The sequence below is a fragment of the Lepidothrix coronata genome, unplaced genomic scaffold (assembly GCF_001604755.1).
Source record: "Lepidothrix coronata isolate B3197 unplaced genomic scaffold, Lepidothrix_coronata-1.0 Scaffold3, whole genome shotgun sequence".
Taxonomy (NCBI): domain Eukaryota; kingdom Metazoa; phylum Chordata; class Aves; order Passeriformes; family Pipridae; genus Lepidothrix; species Lepidothrix coronata.
Window position 1 is genome coordinate 7,523,856 of NW_016690183.1, and position 17,900 is coordinate 7,541,755.

The window sequence follows — 17,900 nt, forward strand, 5'->3', positions numbered from 1 at the left end:
ATAAATATTACTAATCACTTTTTTCCAGGCCTGCTTTCTCTGGTTGTGGTATCTGCAAAACAGTCATGAATATTCCCCACATTGATTACTCCTTCTTTTCACTTAAACACTTCCACTTTCTTGTATCAATGTCTCATCCTCAAATGCTCCAAAACTAGTTACATATTAGACCTATTTTCATGGGTGGATGTGAACCCACCCACACTAGCCTGTCTCAGTCCCAGCTGGGCAGCAGGGAAAGGGGGAAGAGACTGGAGGCACAGACAAGACTGGTTTCCCAGTTCTAGTTCCTCTCCTCTCCAGCACCCCTCTCTTAATCCCTTGAATGATGCAAGGGAGTGATCCCAGTTCAACCTCACTGATGCTGTGATGCTGGAGAGAGAAGTCTCTTACCTCTTTGATAACAGACTGTGGGACAGTGCCTGGACCAATTTCAGTATTCAGGTACAGCAAGGCATACAGGTAACCTGCTCTGCCATAAAGCAGCTCATCTGGAAGTTCAGCCTCTGTGCTTATGACTGTCCTTTGGAGTTGCAACAACCTGCATCAGACAAGGAAGTGGGGAAAGAGAGTATCTTCTGTAGAGACCATACAGGACGATGCATTGTACAAGCTATCAATCAAAACCAAAGCAGAACGAGTGGTGAAGCCCTACCACTTCCCTTCAGTCATCCCCAGGTTCAGCTGGCTGCCAGGTTTACACACAGGAGCTCTGCATGCCTGCCACCCCTGAGACAGGAAACTGAGCCAGAGTCAGGTCAGTATTAGTAAAATTGTCAGGGTTTTGTGCAGATAGAAACTGATGTATGAGTGCAGGGTAGGGGTTGGAGGAGGCTGGAGAGCTACTCCAACAAAGACAGAAACCTCCTAGAGCCTCTGGGAGTTTCACCAAACTGACAAACCCTTAATTGTAGATGTGTAAGAGGGGAAAAAGCAAACACACAAAAACATCCAATACCACCATTCAGCACTCCCTCTCCCAAGACAACACACTGTCTCAAACATTTAGCACCCTAGTTTTGAAAAGGACACTACTATTATGCACTAGTGTTTTGCTTGCTTTTAGCAATGAAAAACAACAACAACAAAAAAAATCAAAAAACCCTTGGGCTGGACACCACAACTCTCATTTTCTCCAAAGAGACTCTCTGCTAAATACTCCACCCGTCTGCATTAGCACTGAGGTGGATCAGAGATCTGTTTTCCTGCCCACTCCCTCCCTGTCTCTTCCTATCTTTTGTGATTAAATTCGTACTTAGATGAAACCATGGCAATGATCACATTTTAAATTGTGGGAGGGGGAAAGACAATCTGGATTAAGACCAAATTCAACTCCCAGATCCCCCCAGCTGCTATTTCTTGGCAGAAATGTTAGCATTAATGTCATGCCAGAGCAAAACCACTGACCTCAATCGTGTGTTTATGCTGTCACTGCTTAATTCTACAGAAAAGCCATTCACAAAAAAAGGGGTTTATATTATCATTCCTTTCTTGAAATTATGCTTTGGACTTAGAATTAAGTTATTTTCTTCTAAACTGTTCACCGTTAAATTTTATTGTTGAAATCACACAAGTGGACAGCTACAAGGTAAAAAGTTAGAAGTGAAATCATAGACTACATTCCAACATTTACAATGCACCACTCACCTGGTGTCACGAGTATATTTGTAAACAAAAAGGAATAAAATACACAAATAACCAAACTAAACTCCTTTTCACTGCTCCTCCTGAAAATTATTTCCAAGGAGAGGCAAGACCAAGATTTATTGCTAATCTCATTTTGCTATACTCATGCTTCATGCTTGACAACAAGACTGCTTTCCAAGCTGCATCCAAAATGACATGCTCAAGTTTACTGCCAGTTCTAAAAGCAAAAAACCCCAAACCTAACACTCATTTCAAAATTGAAGTATTCGTTCATGAACCGCAGCAGAGATTAATCACAGTAGGATTCTAGATTAGAAAGAGACCAACTACATTTGCAAATATAAACCAGAATGGAGATGAGGACATAAGCCTAGTGATATGGTTTGAAGCTGGTTCCCTGCCAAGTCTCCAAACCTTACCACAAGAAGTGTCCCCCCCACTCCAAACCTCAGGGAGAAGAGGGAGAAAAACAACTAAGAAAACCCGAAACGAGAGACAGACAGCTAAAGTGATATATATAAAAATATATATATATATATATTTACACTTATGTTACAGGTATATACAATTGAAATATATATATAATTTCACAAGGGAACGGGAAGGGGGAGGGGAAAAGGAACAAAACCAAAATAAAATACATATATATATATCCCGATTAGTAGCCCAATATCTAACAACTAAAAAAAAAGTTAGCAAAGAAATATCTCACTACTCTCCTTGGGACAACCGAGAGTCGCTCTGGAACGATTGCCGGCAACCTCTGCCTCCCAAAGTCGGCAAGGCCTAACCAGGCCTCGCTCCCCAACACAGCAGACTCAACAGCAGAGAACCTGCACCTCCAAGCCGCTGGAAGGAAAGACAGCGAAGGCCTCTCCTCCTTTCTTCTTATAGTCTGGCTTACGTAAAAATCGTAGGGATTACTGGGTAAATCTGGACCCTTCCTTGGTTACAAACTGGTCACCAAGGAAGGCCCAGACCAAACTACCACACCTAGTCACAAATTCTGTCAGCTTAAGGTACATTGCTGGACAACTAGCAAGTGGATTGCTGGTGCCAAATGCAAATCCCACAGGGTTCCAGTGCTTCCAGCCCTTGCTAGGACAGCAATCAGCTCTGTACCAGCGAAGGACAGTCAGTTCTGTAATGAAGCTACATCTAAATGGGACTTCTTGAGACACTTGTTACATTTAGATTACTCTGAGAAGGTGCTGGAATTTCTTCAGGTAACCTTCATATGTCTGACCTAATTAAAACTCTTGCCTTTACAAATTTACTCTTGGAAATACTTTCTCTTTATTAAATCTTTTTTACATATCAAGTCGATGTACTGTGTTTCTGCCTGGTTGTTTCCAGATCCTGTTGTGTACATGTTTTGTAATGAATCTAAAATTAAGACCTACTCTTTACAGAAAGCATCATATACTGCACAAGCACTACATATTGCTGATGACAAGCGTGTGGCTTTTGCTAAATGTCACTTCAATGTGACAAAATGAAAACGTGCGTGCACTACAGATATGCCCAGTACATCATGTCCTAACAGTGATAGAGGGCTCAAGATAACCTGCAAACATGAATCAAGTGTAAGCCAGCTTTAATAAAGCCCATTTTGTATTCTTCTACTGAAAATGTATCATGGTAGAAAGTGTCTCCATTTTTTAATCTTGTCCTCTAAAACTCCACTTGCAAAAGTTTCTGAAACAAAACTCTCTACAAATAAAGGGCATGGCTTTTTCCCCCATTAACCACTTACTTGGCAACACATTCTTTAGATTCACTGTCGTTTTTCAGTTTGTGGTAAACCACTGCACCCACTGCCAATGGCCCAGCATCACCACAGAGGAAAGTAACTCTTCTGCCGTTCAGATTGCGAAGGATTCTCTTCACATAATCAAGAGATCGCTGCAAATGGCTCTGGTTTTTTGTGACACGGTACAGTTGCAGATATAGGAGGGCGATACCTGAAACAGCCACATAAAAAAGAGATAGTTTCACTTACATTTCCTTCCTCTCTTTGGTGCCTCTGAAGCAGTTACTCAAATGTGAACAGGTATTTGGGAAATAAAAACATGTCAGTCAAGGGGCTTAGCTTATGCAACGTGAAGGCAGCAGGTCATCTATTTTGATTAAATTTTGATCTGGATTGTGGTAAAAATAAAAAAATTATCAGACTGAAGCCCAGTGGTAGACTCACAATTTGCAGAAAAAGAAGAAAAATCATGACACCTGCCTCAATGCTTGGCAAAGAAATCACTGTAAGATTCAAAAACTTGAGCTAACAAGCATGTGTATGACCGAGTACACTAATTGTACAATACTCATCTATTATATGCAAGAAGTGACTTCCCATTTGATTCGTAAAACGATCGTTCCACGAGTTTTTGGATTCAACTTGCCGAATTCTTTATAACCCTTAAAAGAAGACTACGAGCTTGTACAAGTCAAGCTGGTTTGTAAAAGCTAGAAGGCAAACAAGTGCTTGGAGAATGCCAGGAGGTACTATCAAGCTTCACTCCATTAAACTCATTACATAGTTTTCCATTAAAACAAAAAAAAAACCCTTAAAAATTGCAACAACGTAGACTGAAGAAGGTGAAACAAACCCATCTGAGTGGATGTCTATTGGCCAATTGCAAGCACGCATGTGCAGAAGTAAATCACCTCCAGACCACACTGTAACTCAAATCCATTTCAACTTTAGCCTCAACTAAAGCCAAGTACACACAAGGCCCACAAAGCTCATAGAGAGGCAACTGAGTAGTACAAGAACAACAGCACCACAGGAGTGCTGGTACATTCTCAGATGTTCCCTGGATGGGTTCTGAACAAGTCTTTCTAGATGAGTCTAAGAAAAAAGCTGCAGAGCTGGGGTGCCCAATTCAGTGTCACAGGAACTTGTGGGCTATTTACAAAGATTTGTGGAACCCTTTTTTATGTTGCAACAAATGTGTAGATACGTGGGCTTGATCAAAGGATGATCAGAAAAGTAGCCATGAAGCTCAGTTCATCCAAACCTTCCTAGTGCTTCTTAGTGCAACACCCTTAAAATGGCTTCTCCAAGAGGTCTGGCACATACAAAGAGTACTTGTATAAGCAAGATGGACTCTTACATGGGTCCTAAGATTGCTACGTGCCAACAGTACATGCTCCAAGATTTTGGAAGTGTTTCAAAAAGTACAAGCCAGTGCACAGGACTGCACTGCCCATAAGACTAGCCTAGACTTGGTACATAAAAGCAGGCAAGTTGTTTACGGCACTGCTTTTGCCTTGTGATTTGCACACTAGCAAAATGCTGCAAAGAGTAAGTCTGGGGAGAAAGTATTTTCAATAAGTATGTTTAAAGCCAGATAATTTAAACATTTTTATGCAGAACTACATCCACAGGAGCCCTGAAAGAAGTTCACAGCTTGGAACAGATGTAGATAGCGATCCTTCTACAGGATGGAAAAACCTCACTCTCATGAGGCAACATCACTTGTTCATCTATATTCTTGTTTCAGCTAACGATGGCTGTGTTACTTTTACCTTATGACTCATTTTCAGCATGCTCTGGTTTATCAGCCATAATTTCAGCTGTCAATCACAGTGTCAGAACACAGCTCCTCAGGAGAGGTTTGGTACTGTCAGCGCAAGAAAGCACTCACTTAGCAGCCACTCGCTTTCAGACCTTGAAATACATCTACCTTTTAAGCCTGAGTTGTCTAAAACTTCCCCACCCATCCACCCACAGCACCATCTGTACTGAAACATCAAGAAGAAAGCAAAGAAATTTTACCCTTTCATTGCCAGAATTAAGCCTAAGGATGGGCAAAGGATGGAGAGCTTTTCCAAGCTACTCCCTCTCATGACATAAAAGAATAGATCTCCTCAGGGCACATTTCAAACATGCTGTGCTAAAAGCATAAGTATGCCTGAAGTGTGAGCTAGAAGAGCAGAAACAGAATAAGCCATTCATTCCAGAAAAGTCACACTTAAGAGGCCTAGATGGAAAAGCATTTTGGCAACTTGAGAAGAGTGGCCACATCAGACTTGACAACTGTAGGCTCTCCCTAAAGGACCAGTGTCCTGGTTTCAGCTGGGATACAGTTAATTTTCTTCTGGTACAGTGCTGTATTTTGGATTTAGTATGAGAATAACATTGATAATACACTGATGTTTCAGTTGCTGCTGAGCAGTGCTTACTCTAAGTCAAGGACTTTTCAGTTTCCCATGCTCTGCCAAGAACCATATGCACAAGAAACCATGAGGCAGCGTGACCAGGACAGCTGACCTGAACTGGCCAAAGGGATATTCCATACCACAGAATGTCATGCTCGGTACATAAACTGAGAGGAGATGGCAGGAAGCCACCAATCACTGCTCAGGCACAGGCTGGACATTGGTGAGCAGGTGGTGAGCAATGGCATTGTGCATCACTCGTTTCTCTTGGGTTTTATTCTTCTCTCTCTCTCTCTCTCCCTCCTTTTCATTACAATTATTATTATTGCTGTTGGTTTTATTATTGTTGTTATATTTTACTTTGTTTCAGTTATTAAACCCTTCTTATCTCAGCCCATGAATTTTTTTTCCAATTCTCCTCCCTATCCCACTGCGGGAGGGGGAGGGTAGGAGGGGCAGGGTATCAGCTGCATGATACTGCTGGGGTTAAATCCCAGCAATCATAAAGGCTCGTTCACAGCTGAACAGCATTGGTGATGCAATGCTAAATGAATGATGGTCCCTAGCAATAACCAGCACCTGCACATGCTTATTTACCTCCATGATCTTTACAATCTTACAACCTCACCTCTACACTCCCTCTCCTCACACGTTCATTTTACCATTTTTGTAGAGATGGAACAAGCACAGCCAAAGTATCCATATTGCAGATTTTAAGGCTCCAAATTCCTGGGCACAGAACACATTCTCCCCACCTACTCCCACTGATTAGAAGACGCTGTTATCATTAGAAAACTGCTAACTAATACTCAGTTGAACAGAAAAAGGTGAAAAATAACTATTTTTAAAAAAAACACAAAAACAAAGAAACAAGAGGTAAGCAGAAAGAAAGAGCAGCCTTAGAAGATCCACTTCTTCCACAAGACAAAGATCTCCACAGACAAAAGGAAAATATCACGCTGTACCTCTGTCTGCTGAAGTCAAAGGAAGTCATTCATTCCAGACAGTAGTGATCAAGGGTCCAGAGTTAAACAAAAAACCAACTCACACAACTGCTTTTATCAGAGTATTTCTGCCACTCCTGTGAGAATATTAGAATTTTCTCCTGTGAATAAACCCAATTACATCATTCAACAAATACGCTTCAACCAAATTCTAGCTTTCTCACCAGTCCACCCAGTATAGGCAGAGCAGTCATGTGGATCTGCGGTCTTCAGCCCTTCCTCCATTTGTTGCAGAAGGTCTTTAATTTTTGCCTGGATCCGTTTAGAAAACCGAGCATTGACCTGAAAACAGGAGACAGGGAATGAGTCAAAGAAGGAAAGAATCCAAGAATTTAAACTGTCTGCTCCACTTTCTCGTTTGAGAAAAAAACCCAACCAAGCAAAAAAGAACTAGGGAATAAATACCACATACAGCAAACAATAACATCAAGGTGGTTCACCTTAAGCATATCCCACATAAATGCCTTCTGACTACATATTAGAGCAAGTTACTAGGATCTACATTAGACAAAAGTTATCTGGGGATGCTTTAAAGTCACACAAAGAGCAGCTATGGACACTGTGACAATATGTAATTCTACTCTGCCTCTTATCTCAGGCCCTTAATACAGTAAAGAAAGCTTCTCCAAACTGAGTAAAGGTGAATAGAAGCAAACAGAAGATAACCATCTGCTGCCACTCCATGGGACAATACTCCATTCAGGGTCCTGGTACCAAGACCATACTATGGACAAACACAGCACAAGCCCTGTATTATAGGTGCTTGCTCTCATTACAAGGTCCCTGCACATCCTTTGTGGCACAACGGAACAGGAAATAGTTTAAGGAAAATAAATGCTCATACTCGAAACAATCAAGTCGAAGTCAAGCCATCATTTTTAATGATGTGCTCAATCACATAATCCATGGTGTAGACACATTTTCTTCTTAAATCCAACTTTTTCTGATGTCACAGTTTGTGACTGCCACCTAGAAGTCAAGTTGCCTAAGTGTCCTTCCTCCTACTTCTTGCTCTCTTCTATATCCAAAACAATACTGGGACTGACATGCTTTATGATGAGGAGGTTGTTCAAAGCAGTGATGTATTAATGCACAACTAAGAAAGAGCTAGACACAAAGAGGGTGAGTAAAAGTAGCTCAGCAGCTTCAGCTCATGTGTGAAGGCAAAGAAACAACTCTGATTTTACACACTGCTTGCTTTTACTTTTGACCAAGAAAAGTTTATATAGATGATATGTATGAAATATAATAGAGGATACTTTACTATTGCCAACATTTCTCTCTCATGATGCATACCTTAGGGGAAGATAAGCTACTGATTACTCCTTTAAGCCTATGGTACATGGAAATAGTTAATTAACTTGAATCTATTGTCCTATTAACTTCCATGACAAAGAGTATTCATGAAGCCCTTTCACAAGACAACTCTGCATTTGAGTGGGCACACCAATCCTGTTTGGGAGTTTTTTCAGTTAGGTTTGGGGCTTTTTTAAACTTAACAGTATCACCTATTGATCAGCTTTTCCTATTAACACATTTATTAAAAACTACTTTACAGATTAAAATAGGGCTAGTTTTACTTTTAGCGTAATTTATCTACTACAGAGCTAGAGAAGAAAAAAAAATCCTCCCTTTCTGGGCTATAGGAAAAGTTTTATCATTATTAGATATTAGCATCACTCTGACAAAAACTGTGATGTGCACAAACCTTATGCCACCCCAAAATATTTCCTGAATGTGTTTTCCATCATTTATGGAAAGTCCCAGGCATACATCCCTCACTTGCCACACATAAATTAGTTATCCAGGAGCAGCCAGAAGAGAAACTCTCTAGGAAGATGGAAGTCAGCACAGCTTCCCCAACTCCCAGACCAAGAGCCACCAAGAGTCATCAGAAAAATGGGATTACACAATTTGGCTACTTTTCAGCTTACACTGAGAATAAACTACTGTTTTCTGAACAGTGCTTGATCTCCTTCCACCTCCTGCTTCTCTAACCTGCTCCCATAAAGCAGCTGGAACAAATCAGATTGGAGAAGACTTAGTTTGATGTTAAACACACGTACTTTTATGATTTTTTCACTGGAGAAAGAGAAATTAGCTCAGTAGTAATTGCACAAGGCTTCTGACACACCAGAAGTCTCCAGGGTCAATGGTTCAAATCCATTTTATGGTGGTAAGATAGGAAGGGAGAAGGAAACTGTGCAGTTATATCTCACATTGCACACATACCATCCTAGAAACAAGCTAGAGACCCCTTAACCTTCTCCAGTAACCCTGGAAATAGCAACCAATCTCAGTAGGCATCTGATGTCTTTTATTCTTCAGTCTTAATATGGTGTGAAGCACCTTTTTGTTAGGAAACTGTACCACTTGCACACAAGACTCCCACACACATACTTTTGACTAGTTCAGTGAAGTCTCAACACAAAGCAAAACCTTTCCCAAGGGCAGGGATTCTCTCCTTCAAAAGACAGCTACGCCAATGCTAAGGCATATGGTGAAACAGCATGAGGATATTCATGCGGATGCACTGAGGCATAGTGCTCAGCTTATCTGACAAGAGTGAACTAAGGCTTCAGACTCCCCATTTATTTACCTACTGCATATCACAAGCAGGCTGGTTATCTTTTTGTTCTGACAATACACCTGCTGTTACCAAATCAGCATATTTTATATTAAACACCAGACTAAATTACTTAGAGGCAGGAGGGGAGCACTAGGACATCATAATGCCTGAGTTCTGCTTTGAAACCTCAGTCCCATACAAATAATTTAGCTCAGGTTGGCATATCCCTCCTTAAGATGGGAATTGTAACTTGTCTTGATTCAGTGCTTGGAAAAACATAGATGAAAGAATATTTTTATTATAATTATCTGTCATCCCAAGCAAAGCTATTCCCAAGCTTGTATCAGTGTAAAAAAGTTTTAAGTGACAACAAAGTCTTCCCCAGTTATCTACCCCTCCACCACTGCCTCTTTTTTTTTTTTGGGGGGGTTGCTCTGAAGCTTTAACAATCAACCACTGTCACTGTTTGTTTTATGAGATTCTCCTATAAGCTTATAACAGATGCTTACATGGACTAGAATAAATTAATTACGTGATGAAATGAATGTCGAAAGGCGGCTTTAGAAACTTCATAAACAGGACACACAACATGGTGCTCAGTTTTCTTTCAGACAAAGTGCATTTCACAGAGAAGAAAATACAACTCAAGTTGGCACCGCAGCAAGAACTCATTCAAAAACCAAACTTGCATAAAAGACTGCATAAAGGACATGAGATACACTGGCGAGGAAGACCTGGGTAAGGGACAACTCACAGTTCTACCGAAACAAGAAATCCTGGCCGTACTGAAATCATCGGGAACTCTGCCACTGGCTGTAAGAGAGCCAGGTTTCACACCCGCGCATTGGAGCACGGGTAAGTCTCACGCTCACCTCCACAGAGCTCCTGGAAAAGCACACAAGAAGGGATGGCAGTAGGATCCCATATGCAGAATCTAGCAAGGTCTGCTGGGAGGTGACCTGTCTTTTTGAACAGAAAATCAACTTCTACTTTATTTTTACCTAAATCAAAAGACTCTTACAGCTCCAAGAGCAGCTTTTTTTCCTTCTCCGAAAACACCAGATACTAAGAAACCTCATCACCCAGCCTTTGAACCAATCAAACACAGTTCTCTGCTACTCCTCAGATAGGTCCTTCCAGAAACAATTGCCAGTTCTGCAAAACCACATGCTTAATAAATGCTTGGAAACAGTGCTGCCTGTAGAATACATTGCACTGTTTTTCAGCGATCCAGCACTTAGTACCATCCATGTGACAGTGTGGGGGGGAAATAATGGGAAAAAAAAGGGGAGAGGGAGAAAGAGAGAGAGAAATCAATAGCTGTAGGCAAACTACTGCACTGCTAAAAATGTCAGCTTAGGAATAGGCTTTAAACGCAGTCATTACACCCTGTCTCAGAGTGGATAAGGGCATGAAAAAAAATCATTAAAAGGCAAACCATTCAAGTTACAAAAAAAATTGTTTAAAGCAGGGAAGAAATAAGGAGACCATGCTTCTAATGCATTTCTGTGCAAAAGAAGCTATTTGTCTCACTGGTGATAAGATGGCAAAAACCCCAACGCTTAAATATTTAGATCATCATAAAGAGTCATCAAAAAGCTTCACATTATTGGTAACAAAAATAAACATGATTAACAGATACCAAGGAACATTATCCTATGTTTTGGAAAATGGAAGCTGATAAATAAAAAGAGGAATACTGAAAATCACTGGTCCTCCAGGTAGCCTAACACCAGTGTGCTAATTCTCGAAAGCTGAGAAGATAAAAATCTGTTGTATGATTTAAAGTCACTCACTACACAGAAGTTTCTGGCCTAGCTGTGACATTTTTAGTTGGTGCTCAAGTTGCAAAAGAAGCTAAAACCTCTACCAATGCTGTCTAAATTATCTTGATGCACTGAGAACAGATATATTGCACATATTGAGCTTGACAGCAGATCAGTGCAGATAATAAAAATAAAATTTATTTTCACCAAAAAGCAAATACCTGTTATTACAATTGCCACACAACCAGCTAGAGTAACATCTCCTTAACATGGAGGTCTGCAAGATAAAACTAGAAACCGATGAAGAGCAGATGGATGCGAGACAATTTTAATTAGAACTTGGGTTTTGAACTTTAAAAGTATTTTCATTCAAAACTGATTGACTAAAACCAAATAGTAGTCAATATGTAGTTAAAGTCCTGAATAGCAGGAGAGGCTTTCAATAAAGACCCTCAGAAAAGCACTAAGCAGCATTCAGTGCTGATCTGCGCTGCAGGGAAGAAGCAGCAGTTCTTCCTCTCAGGCTGGCACACTAGGTGCCATGAGTTAGTAAGGGACAATGAAGTACAATACACTGATTTGCAGACTTAACTGTGACCAAGACTCACAAAAAGCAAAACAAACCTTCTCTCAAAAGAAACTCGGACAGTACTGCCAATCATGTGTGTTTCAGAATCCTCTATCAAAATAGATGGGGTGCCAGAAAATGGCCAAAAAAGTGTCAATCTCAAGAAATGCAGCTGCCCCACATCTCTGGCAAAAAAAAAAAAATGGGAAGAAATATTTACTGGCTCTAGAATTTCAATTTTGCCTCCAGTGCAATGAGTTGTATAATTCTCACTAGTGTAAGTTGTCACTGAGGAGTCAGTTTCAGAACAGAGAGAACTTGTTGCTCTCAGTGAGACAACTAAAATGCCCAGTGAGATAAAAATTACAAGAAAACACCAAAGGGAGAAGAGCAAGGCAATGATGACAGGACTTTTAATATATTTTTAAAATATATTTTAAAGGAGAAGGAAGACTGAAAGCCAGATAAAGGAATTATCAGAAATAACAGAAGATTGAGAAACCTACTAAATCACTCAAATTATAATCTAAGTAAATATTCTGTATCACCATTAAGTGTTAATTGCCAATGAGCACCATTATCTTTAAAATATGTTCCCTGTAAAGAGCCCCCTGCAAAGCTTTATGAAGTACATTGTACACATTTTTCAGAACACACCACATTTTACTAATAATTCTGAAACATTATGGCAAGTCAAAAAAAAACGTATCAAGAATGAACTGGCCTAAAAAAGAAGCTATGGTTTGGGTATCCATAAAATTTGAATCTAATTTCGGTGCTGCCCTGTGATTCCAAAACAAATTCAGACAACCTTATATTGAGGGCTGAGATTGTGATAATTTCTTGATGACAAGGATGCTTTTTTTGCACACACACAAAATCCTCATCAGGTTGCCCAGGCTCCCACCTTCCCCTGCCTGAACAGATTAATATCAGCCTGCTTCAGTTCCCAAGTCACTGGCCCATAGTCAGCGTAAAGGACGATCCCAAATCACACCCGACTGTACTATGAATGTAGCCACAGAGCTGTGGTGGCTCCAAGGACAGGGGACAATCTGAGGTTGATCTTGGTAGGTCACTCACAGAGACAGGTCCTAGAACAAGTCATCACCATCTCTTTTCTGCAAGCTCTCCACCCTTCCCCTTCCCAAGAAATTTATTAGTTTTGTAGCTCTCTATCACATTAGAGAACTAAGAACTAGGGAATATTCTTTGTTATGAGTCTATAGCTGTCTATTCATTTCTCTGCCTCCCCTGACCATTTAGATTTCCATTTTGAAAACCTCTGGACAACTCTGAGATAATATCTATAGGTACTTTTTTAGGCTAAGGGATCACGATGGAACCCACATCAAAAGGGAAAGGGCTACAGGACATATATTTATTTGAAAGATTCATCATTTATTAAACAAAGATCTACATTTAAAATTATGTTTCTTCTCAATCTTGAATTAATGCTGTCTGGTGAATTATTACCTCAGCATTCTCAGACAAGTTACAGGGACAATTCAAGTCCCTTATATTTTAATGGTGAAGAAATCTAGTAATGAAAACAGTGAATTTCAACTACATGAGCAGAGCCCATGCAGATAACTGCAGTGTTTACTGTGGCTATTTATAAGACGGCAAATCAGCAGCCTCAGATTTTGTTTTCTCTTCTCCTGCTCCCATACCTTCAAGCTTCCTGAACTGTACCTTATGCATATAAACACATACTATCATATGCAGCACTTTGTCCCAATTGTCTCACATTTCAGACAATGACTTGAAGAGCTTCTTGTCCTTTTATCAACCTGATGAATTTTAGACGGCAATCAAGACAGCATAAGAAATCAAATGGAGAGATTAATAATGCATTGCCTTCCATGACAACAGCAGAGCCACGCACACCTCAGGCTGTCATTATGTGAGTCACTCAGTGCTCACCGCTCAACTCAGCAGCAGATGGGAGGGAGAAATTATGCAGTTCACTGAGGGCTTCTGAAAGCTGCTCTCATTTTTAGGAAACTTGTGTTCTTGTGTACAGCAGTTTACAGAACAGACTTCCTAGCCTATGTAAAGTCCTTTTGTCTTCATTGGGGCTTTAGGCAGGCAAAGACAAATTATCTGATGGAATGGGAGCCTACTAAAGGCAAAAATAAAACACTGAACCACAAATCAAAAATCATAAACAACAAGAACAAAAGCACCCCAAAGTACCCATCATGAAGTCTCATAAAAGGATAATACTAGGAAGGACAACATGCAATGCTGCAAAGAATATAAATACACATAAATATATTCATAGCTATATTCTAGCCCAGAAATATGTAAGATGATTCCTCAGATTTTATAGATGCAAAACCAAAATGAAAATGTACACTCACATCTGCCTTCTCCTATGAGATGTAGAGAGTTGAAAGAATTCAAAGACCACTGAAAGTTGCTGTAGTTACATGGCTTTAAGACAGTACAGAAGATTTTTTTTTTCCCGGAGGAGCTTCATTCTTCTGAATGTAACAAAGCCCAGACACCATCTTTTATCAAATACACAGTTATGCAGGTGATCTAACATGTTTTCTGAACATAAATAGCTGCTGACTGCCACAGGGTATATCACAGGAATGTCACCAGCACTGATGCTGGGAAAAAACATTTGCACACACTGTAAAACAGCATACTCACCCACAGCAGAGCAGAACAGGCATCCCCAATGTGAACATAGGGCTAGAAATTCTTGACTAACTAATTCCACCTCTGCCACAGAACAATGTCTCTGAACTTGGATTCACTCAAAAATCAAATCTGAAGTAAATTAGAGCTGAACTATCTGCAATACTGCTAGTATGCCCTAAAAAATAATTTTTAAGTTGTTCACTTTCTTCTGATATCTCACTACTCTTCTGATTACCTCACTTTAGAAAGCTGTAGTCAACCCAAATCAGCAGTAAATGAAGGCTTATTTTCTCTTTTAAAATATGGACATGAAGTGGGGGATCTAAAGCAGGTACATAAGAAGGATGACTGGCCTACAGAAGGCCTTAGAAGAAAGTTCTTGGCATGTTTTTTATCAATTTAAGAACAATATGTAGCTATAGCTGTATCCTCTCTGCCTTCATACCTGAACTCATCATACTTGGATGATTTTTATATACTAAGCCAGATACAAAAGAACAAACAAATCACAGTTCTCTTCTGCAAAAAAAAATAAGTTTACCAACACTGAGTATACTACCAGGGATTTTTGTAAAGAACAAAGCAGATTTCACTTCTGAACCTACTCTTGCTTTTTAAACCTTCTCAAATGCTCTGCTTTTGACAGCTGCAATTAGCTGCAGTATTAAGACACTGAACCTCTAAAGTATTCTCTTTTGTGCACTCTGCTTAGCCACATACAACTTCATAAACCTCTGTTAGAACAACTTAGTGAAACCTGTCATTGCCTTGGATGGATGGTGAGCTGATGTTGTTCTGCTGATACTTATGATGCTTAGAGAGAAAGCCCCTCTCACTGTTCAGCATCACCACCTACCACCCTATCAGTAAGTCAAGGTAACTCCTTATTTCCACATGCAGAAAAATACAGAGCTGATATTAATGTCTCTCCTTTATTCACCCCAGCATACAGTCAAAGTGAGTTAGAAAGTTACCTTCCCACCCCTGGCGCATTTGTGCTTCTAGCAATGTCACCATGCAGTGTTTTATATGCAAAAGATGACAAAGCAGCACAGTATCGAAGGATGAGGCTGCTCCGGGGCTAAAATGACAGCAGGTCTATATTCTGGTATTCCTTCTGCAGCTTAAGCCAGCCGGCTGGCAGCTTCTGTACTTAAAACCTAAGGCACTCACAGTTCCCCAAGCAGCAGCATGTGGTGTCAAGAAGATAAACAGAGCTGGAGGACTGCAAACACTGGGCGACTAGAGCCTCTAGACATATCTTCCGCGGGCATGAACCGACTGCCAGGTGCCTATCAAGGTGTACCTGAAGCTATAACCGTGTGTATGTCAGTAAACACGTGCCTGGCAGAGGACAGTCCAGCATCACCCAAGGCCTGAGTGTCACTGCCACCTGAGAAGAAACTCTTCTTTTCCAGATGGGCGCTCATCTTTTCCCTTCCCTATGCGCTTTCGCTGGTGGAACTCGGGCTACTTGTGCTGGCGACTTGTTCTGTGTGACAGAACCACCGCGGTAAGCGCAGCTATAGCTGTTCTGCTATACAGCTGTTCTGTTCTCTACAGATCGGGCATCGCGTTCACTCTCGTTCCGAGGTAAAACAAACAGCTCGAACAACAGTCGCTCCGGCCGGCTCCCAGCCCTGAGGCCGGGCTGAGCTCCCGCTCCTTCCCTCAGCTCACCCAGCCGATCCCTCTCCTCGGGCGCCTCCGAAGCCGCCGCCTGTGCCTGTGGAGCCGCCCCGCGCTCGGCGGGCGGGCAGGGGCGGCGGTGGAGGCCGGGGGCAGCCCCAGGGGCAGCGCCCCGGCGCCGCCGGGCCCGGGACCCGCCGGAGGCCGCCCCGGGGCAGCGCCCATGGCCGCCCGCGCCCGGGGCCGCCGCTCCGCCGGGAGGGAGCGCCCCGCGGGCCAGGCCGAGCGCGGCGAGCCGGGGCCGGGACGCACCGCCTGCCCGCCTGCCGGGACTCACCTTCCCATCGGCGCCGAACGGGAGGGACTCCTCCTCCGCCGGGGGCAGCAGCGCCCTGTCCCGGTGGGCGTCCGCCGCGCTGGGGGCTGCCGCGGCTCCCTGGGGCTGGTAGTCGGGGTAAGGGTTGGCAAAAGCCCGCTCCTCCATCTCCGCCTCGCCGCCCAGCTGCAGCTTCAGTCTCTTGGACATGCTCTCTCCCATCTCAGCCGGCCCCCGGCCCGCCTCCCCGCACGGCGAGCCGGCGGGGACACACTCCGCCCCGCAGAGCGGCGGCTTTGCAGCAACGCGAGCGCCGCGGCCGCCCCCGGCTACAGCTGCCCCCGGCTGCGGCCGCCGCCCGGCGGGGGCCGGCGCAGGGTCAGGGAGGGCGGCTGCGGCGGCAGTGCCCGCGGCCGCGGGCCCATTGGGGCCGCCCCGGGGCAGAGGCGCCGCCGGCCCCGGCCCCGAGCCACCGAAGCCCAACTTGGGAAGGCGAAAGGGGGAAGCTGCGACACCGCCGCTCGGCGTCCCCGTCAGCCACGGCGGAGGAGCGGCGAGCGCGGCGGCATCACAGCCTGTAGAGGGGCAGAGCGCGGCCGGGGCCGCGGCCGGGCCCCCCCGCAGCGAGAGGCAGCCCGCCCGCCCGCGCAGGCTGGGTGGCACCGCTGCAGAGCTCGCCCCAGCGCCTCATCCTCCCCCGGCGGGGCGTCAGTGCCTCGGGATGCTGCTGCCGCCGGCCGCACGCCGGGCGGCGGAGCAGGGCTGCCGCCGGCTCCTCCCGCCGGTCCCCCCGCGGCGGGGGCGAGCCGCCGCCCCCGGGACCGCCCCCCGGGTCCTCCCGCCGGTCCCCCCGCGGCGGGGGCGAGCCGCCGCCCGGCGCATCTCAGAGGAGCGGCAGCAGCAGCAGGAGGGGCACGGACAGCCCCAGGAGCAGGCAGTACGCCACCAGCTCCTTCGCCCGGCTCATCCGCAGCAGCCGCCGCCGGGTCCCACTCATCCGGCCAGCGCCGGCGGGAGGCAGGGAGGCGGCCCTCGGCTGCCGCCTGGCGGGGAGGGGGCAGGAGGCGGTGACCGCCCCTCAGCCGGTGAGAGGCGGCAGCTCCCCGGGGAGAAGGGGGGTGGTCTCCTTCCCTCGGCCCGCCCTCGGGCTGTATTGTTGGCCTGGCTGAGAGCAGCGCTCTGCCAACGGCGAGCCCGCTGGCACGAGCCAAAACATAGTGATAAAAAATAAAAATAAAGAAGACGCCAAACAAACTCGCAGCCCTGGAGGGGCCCGGTGGCGGTGGGTGGGGAATGCCCTGATCGGCGGTAGAGGCTGGACGTGACGAGGGGGATCGTATCCTGCCTGGTGAAGAGCAGCGCCTAGATCCCGTGTGGATCGACCGTTTGTGTCCCGGTCCAGTCCCGGGAGGGGGAGGCTGAATGCCAAGGCGTTGTGTCAACATAAATTTAGCCCATCGTTTCATGACACCTCCACCTAAAGCTAGGAGAAGAGCTCCGGATGAAGGGGCACTGTACAATCATCAAGGATAAATCTTTCCAGTTCATAAACAAATGGTAGATGCTGTCGATATTGTCATAGTCT

The 17,900-nt window shown here is 44.2% G+C and overlaps 1 protein-coding gene across 1 annotated transcript in view; it reads right to left on the minus strand.

The window, feature by feature from the left end:
- LANCL2 (LanC like 2) overlaps window positions 1-16,605 on the minus strand; it is a 31,405-nt gene extending 14,800 nt beyond the window's left edge. The window contains exons 1-4 of the mRNA XM_017822478.1: window positions 16,337-16,605; window positions 6,977-7,094; window positions 3,404-3,611; window positions 394-541 (exon numbers count right to left, since the gene is read on the minus strand). Coding sequence (XP_017677967.1) covers window positions 394-541; window positions 3,404-3,611; window positions 6,977-7,094; window positions 16,337-16,537 — 675 coding nt within the window. The 5' untranslated portion in view covers window positions 16,538-16,605. The remainder of the gene's footprint in view (window positions 1-393; window positions 542-3,403; window positions 3,612-6,976; window positions 7,095-16,336) is intronic.
- Window positions 16,606-17,900: the final 1,295 nt, after the last annotated feature.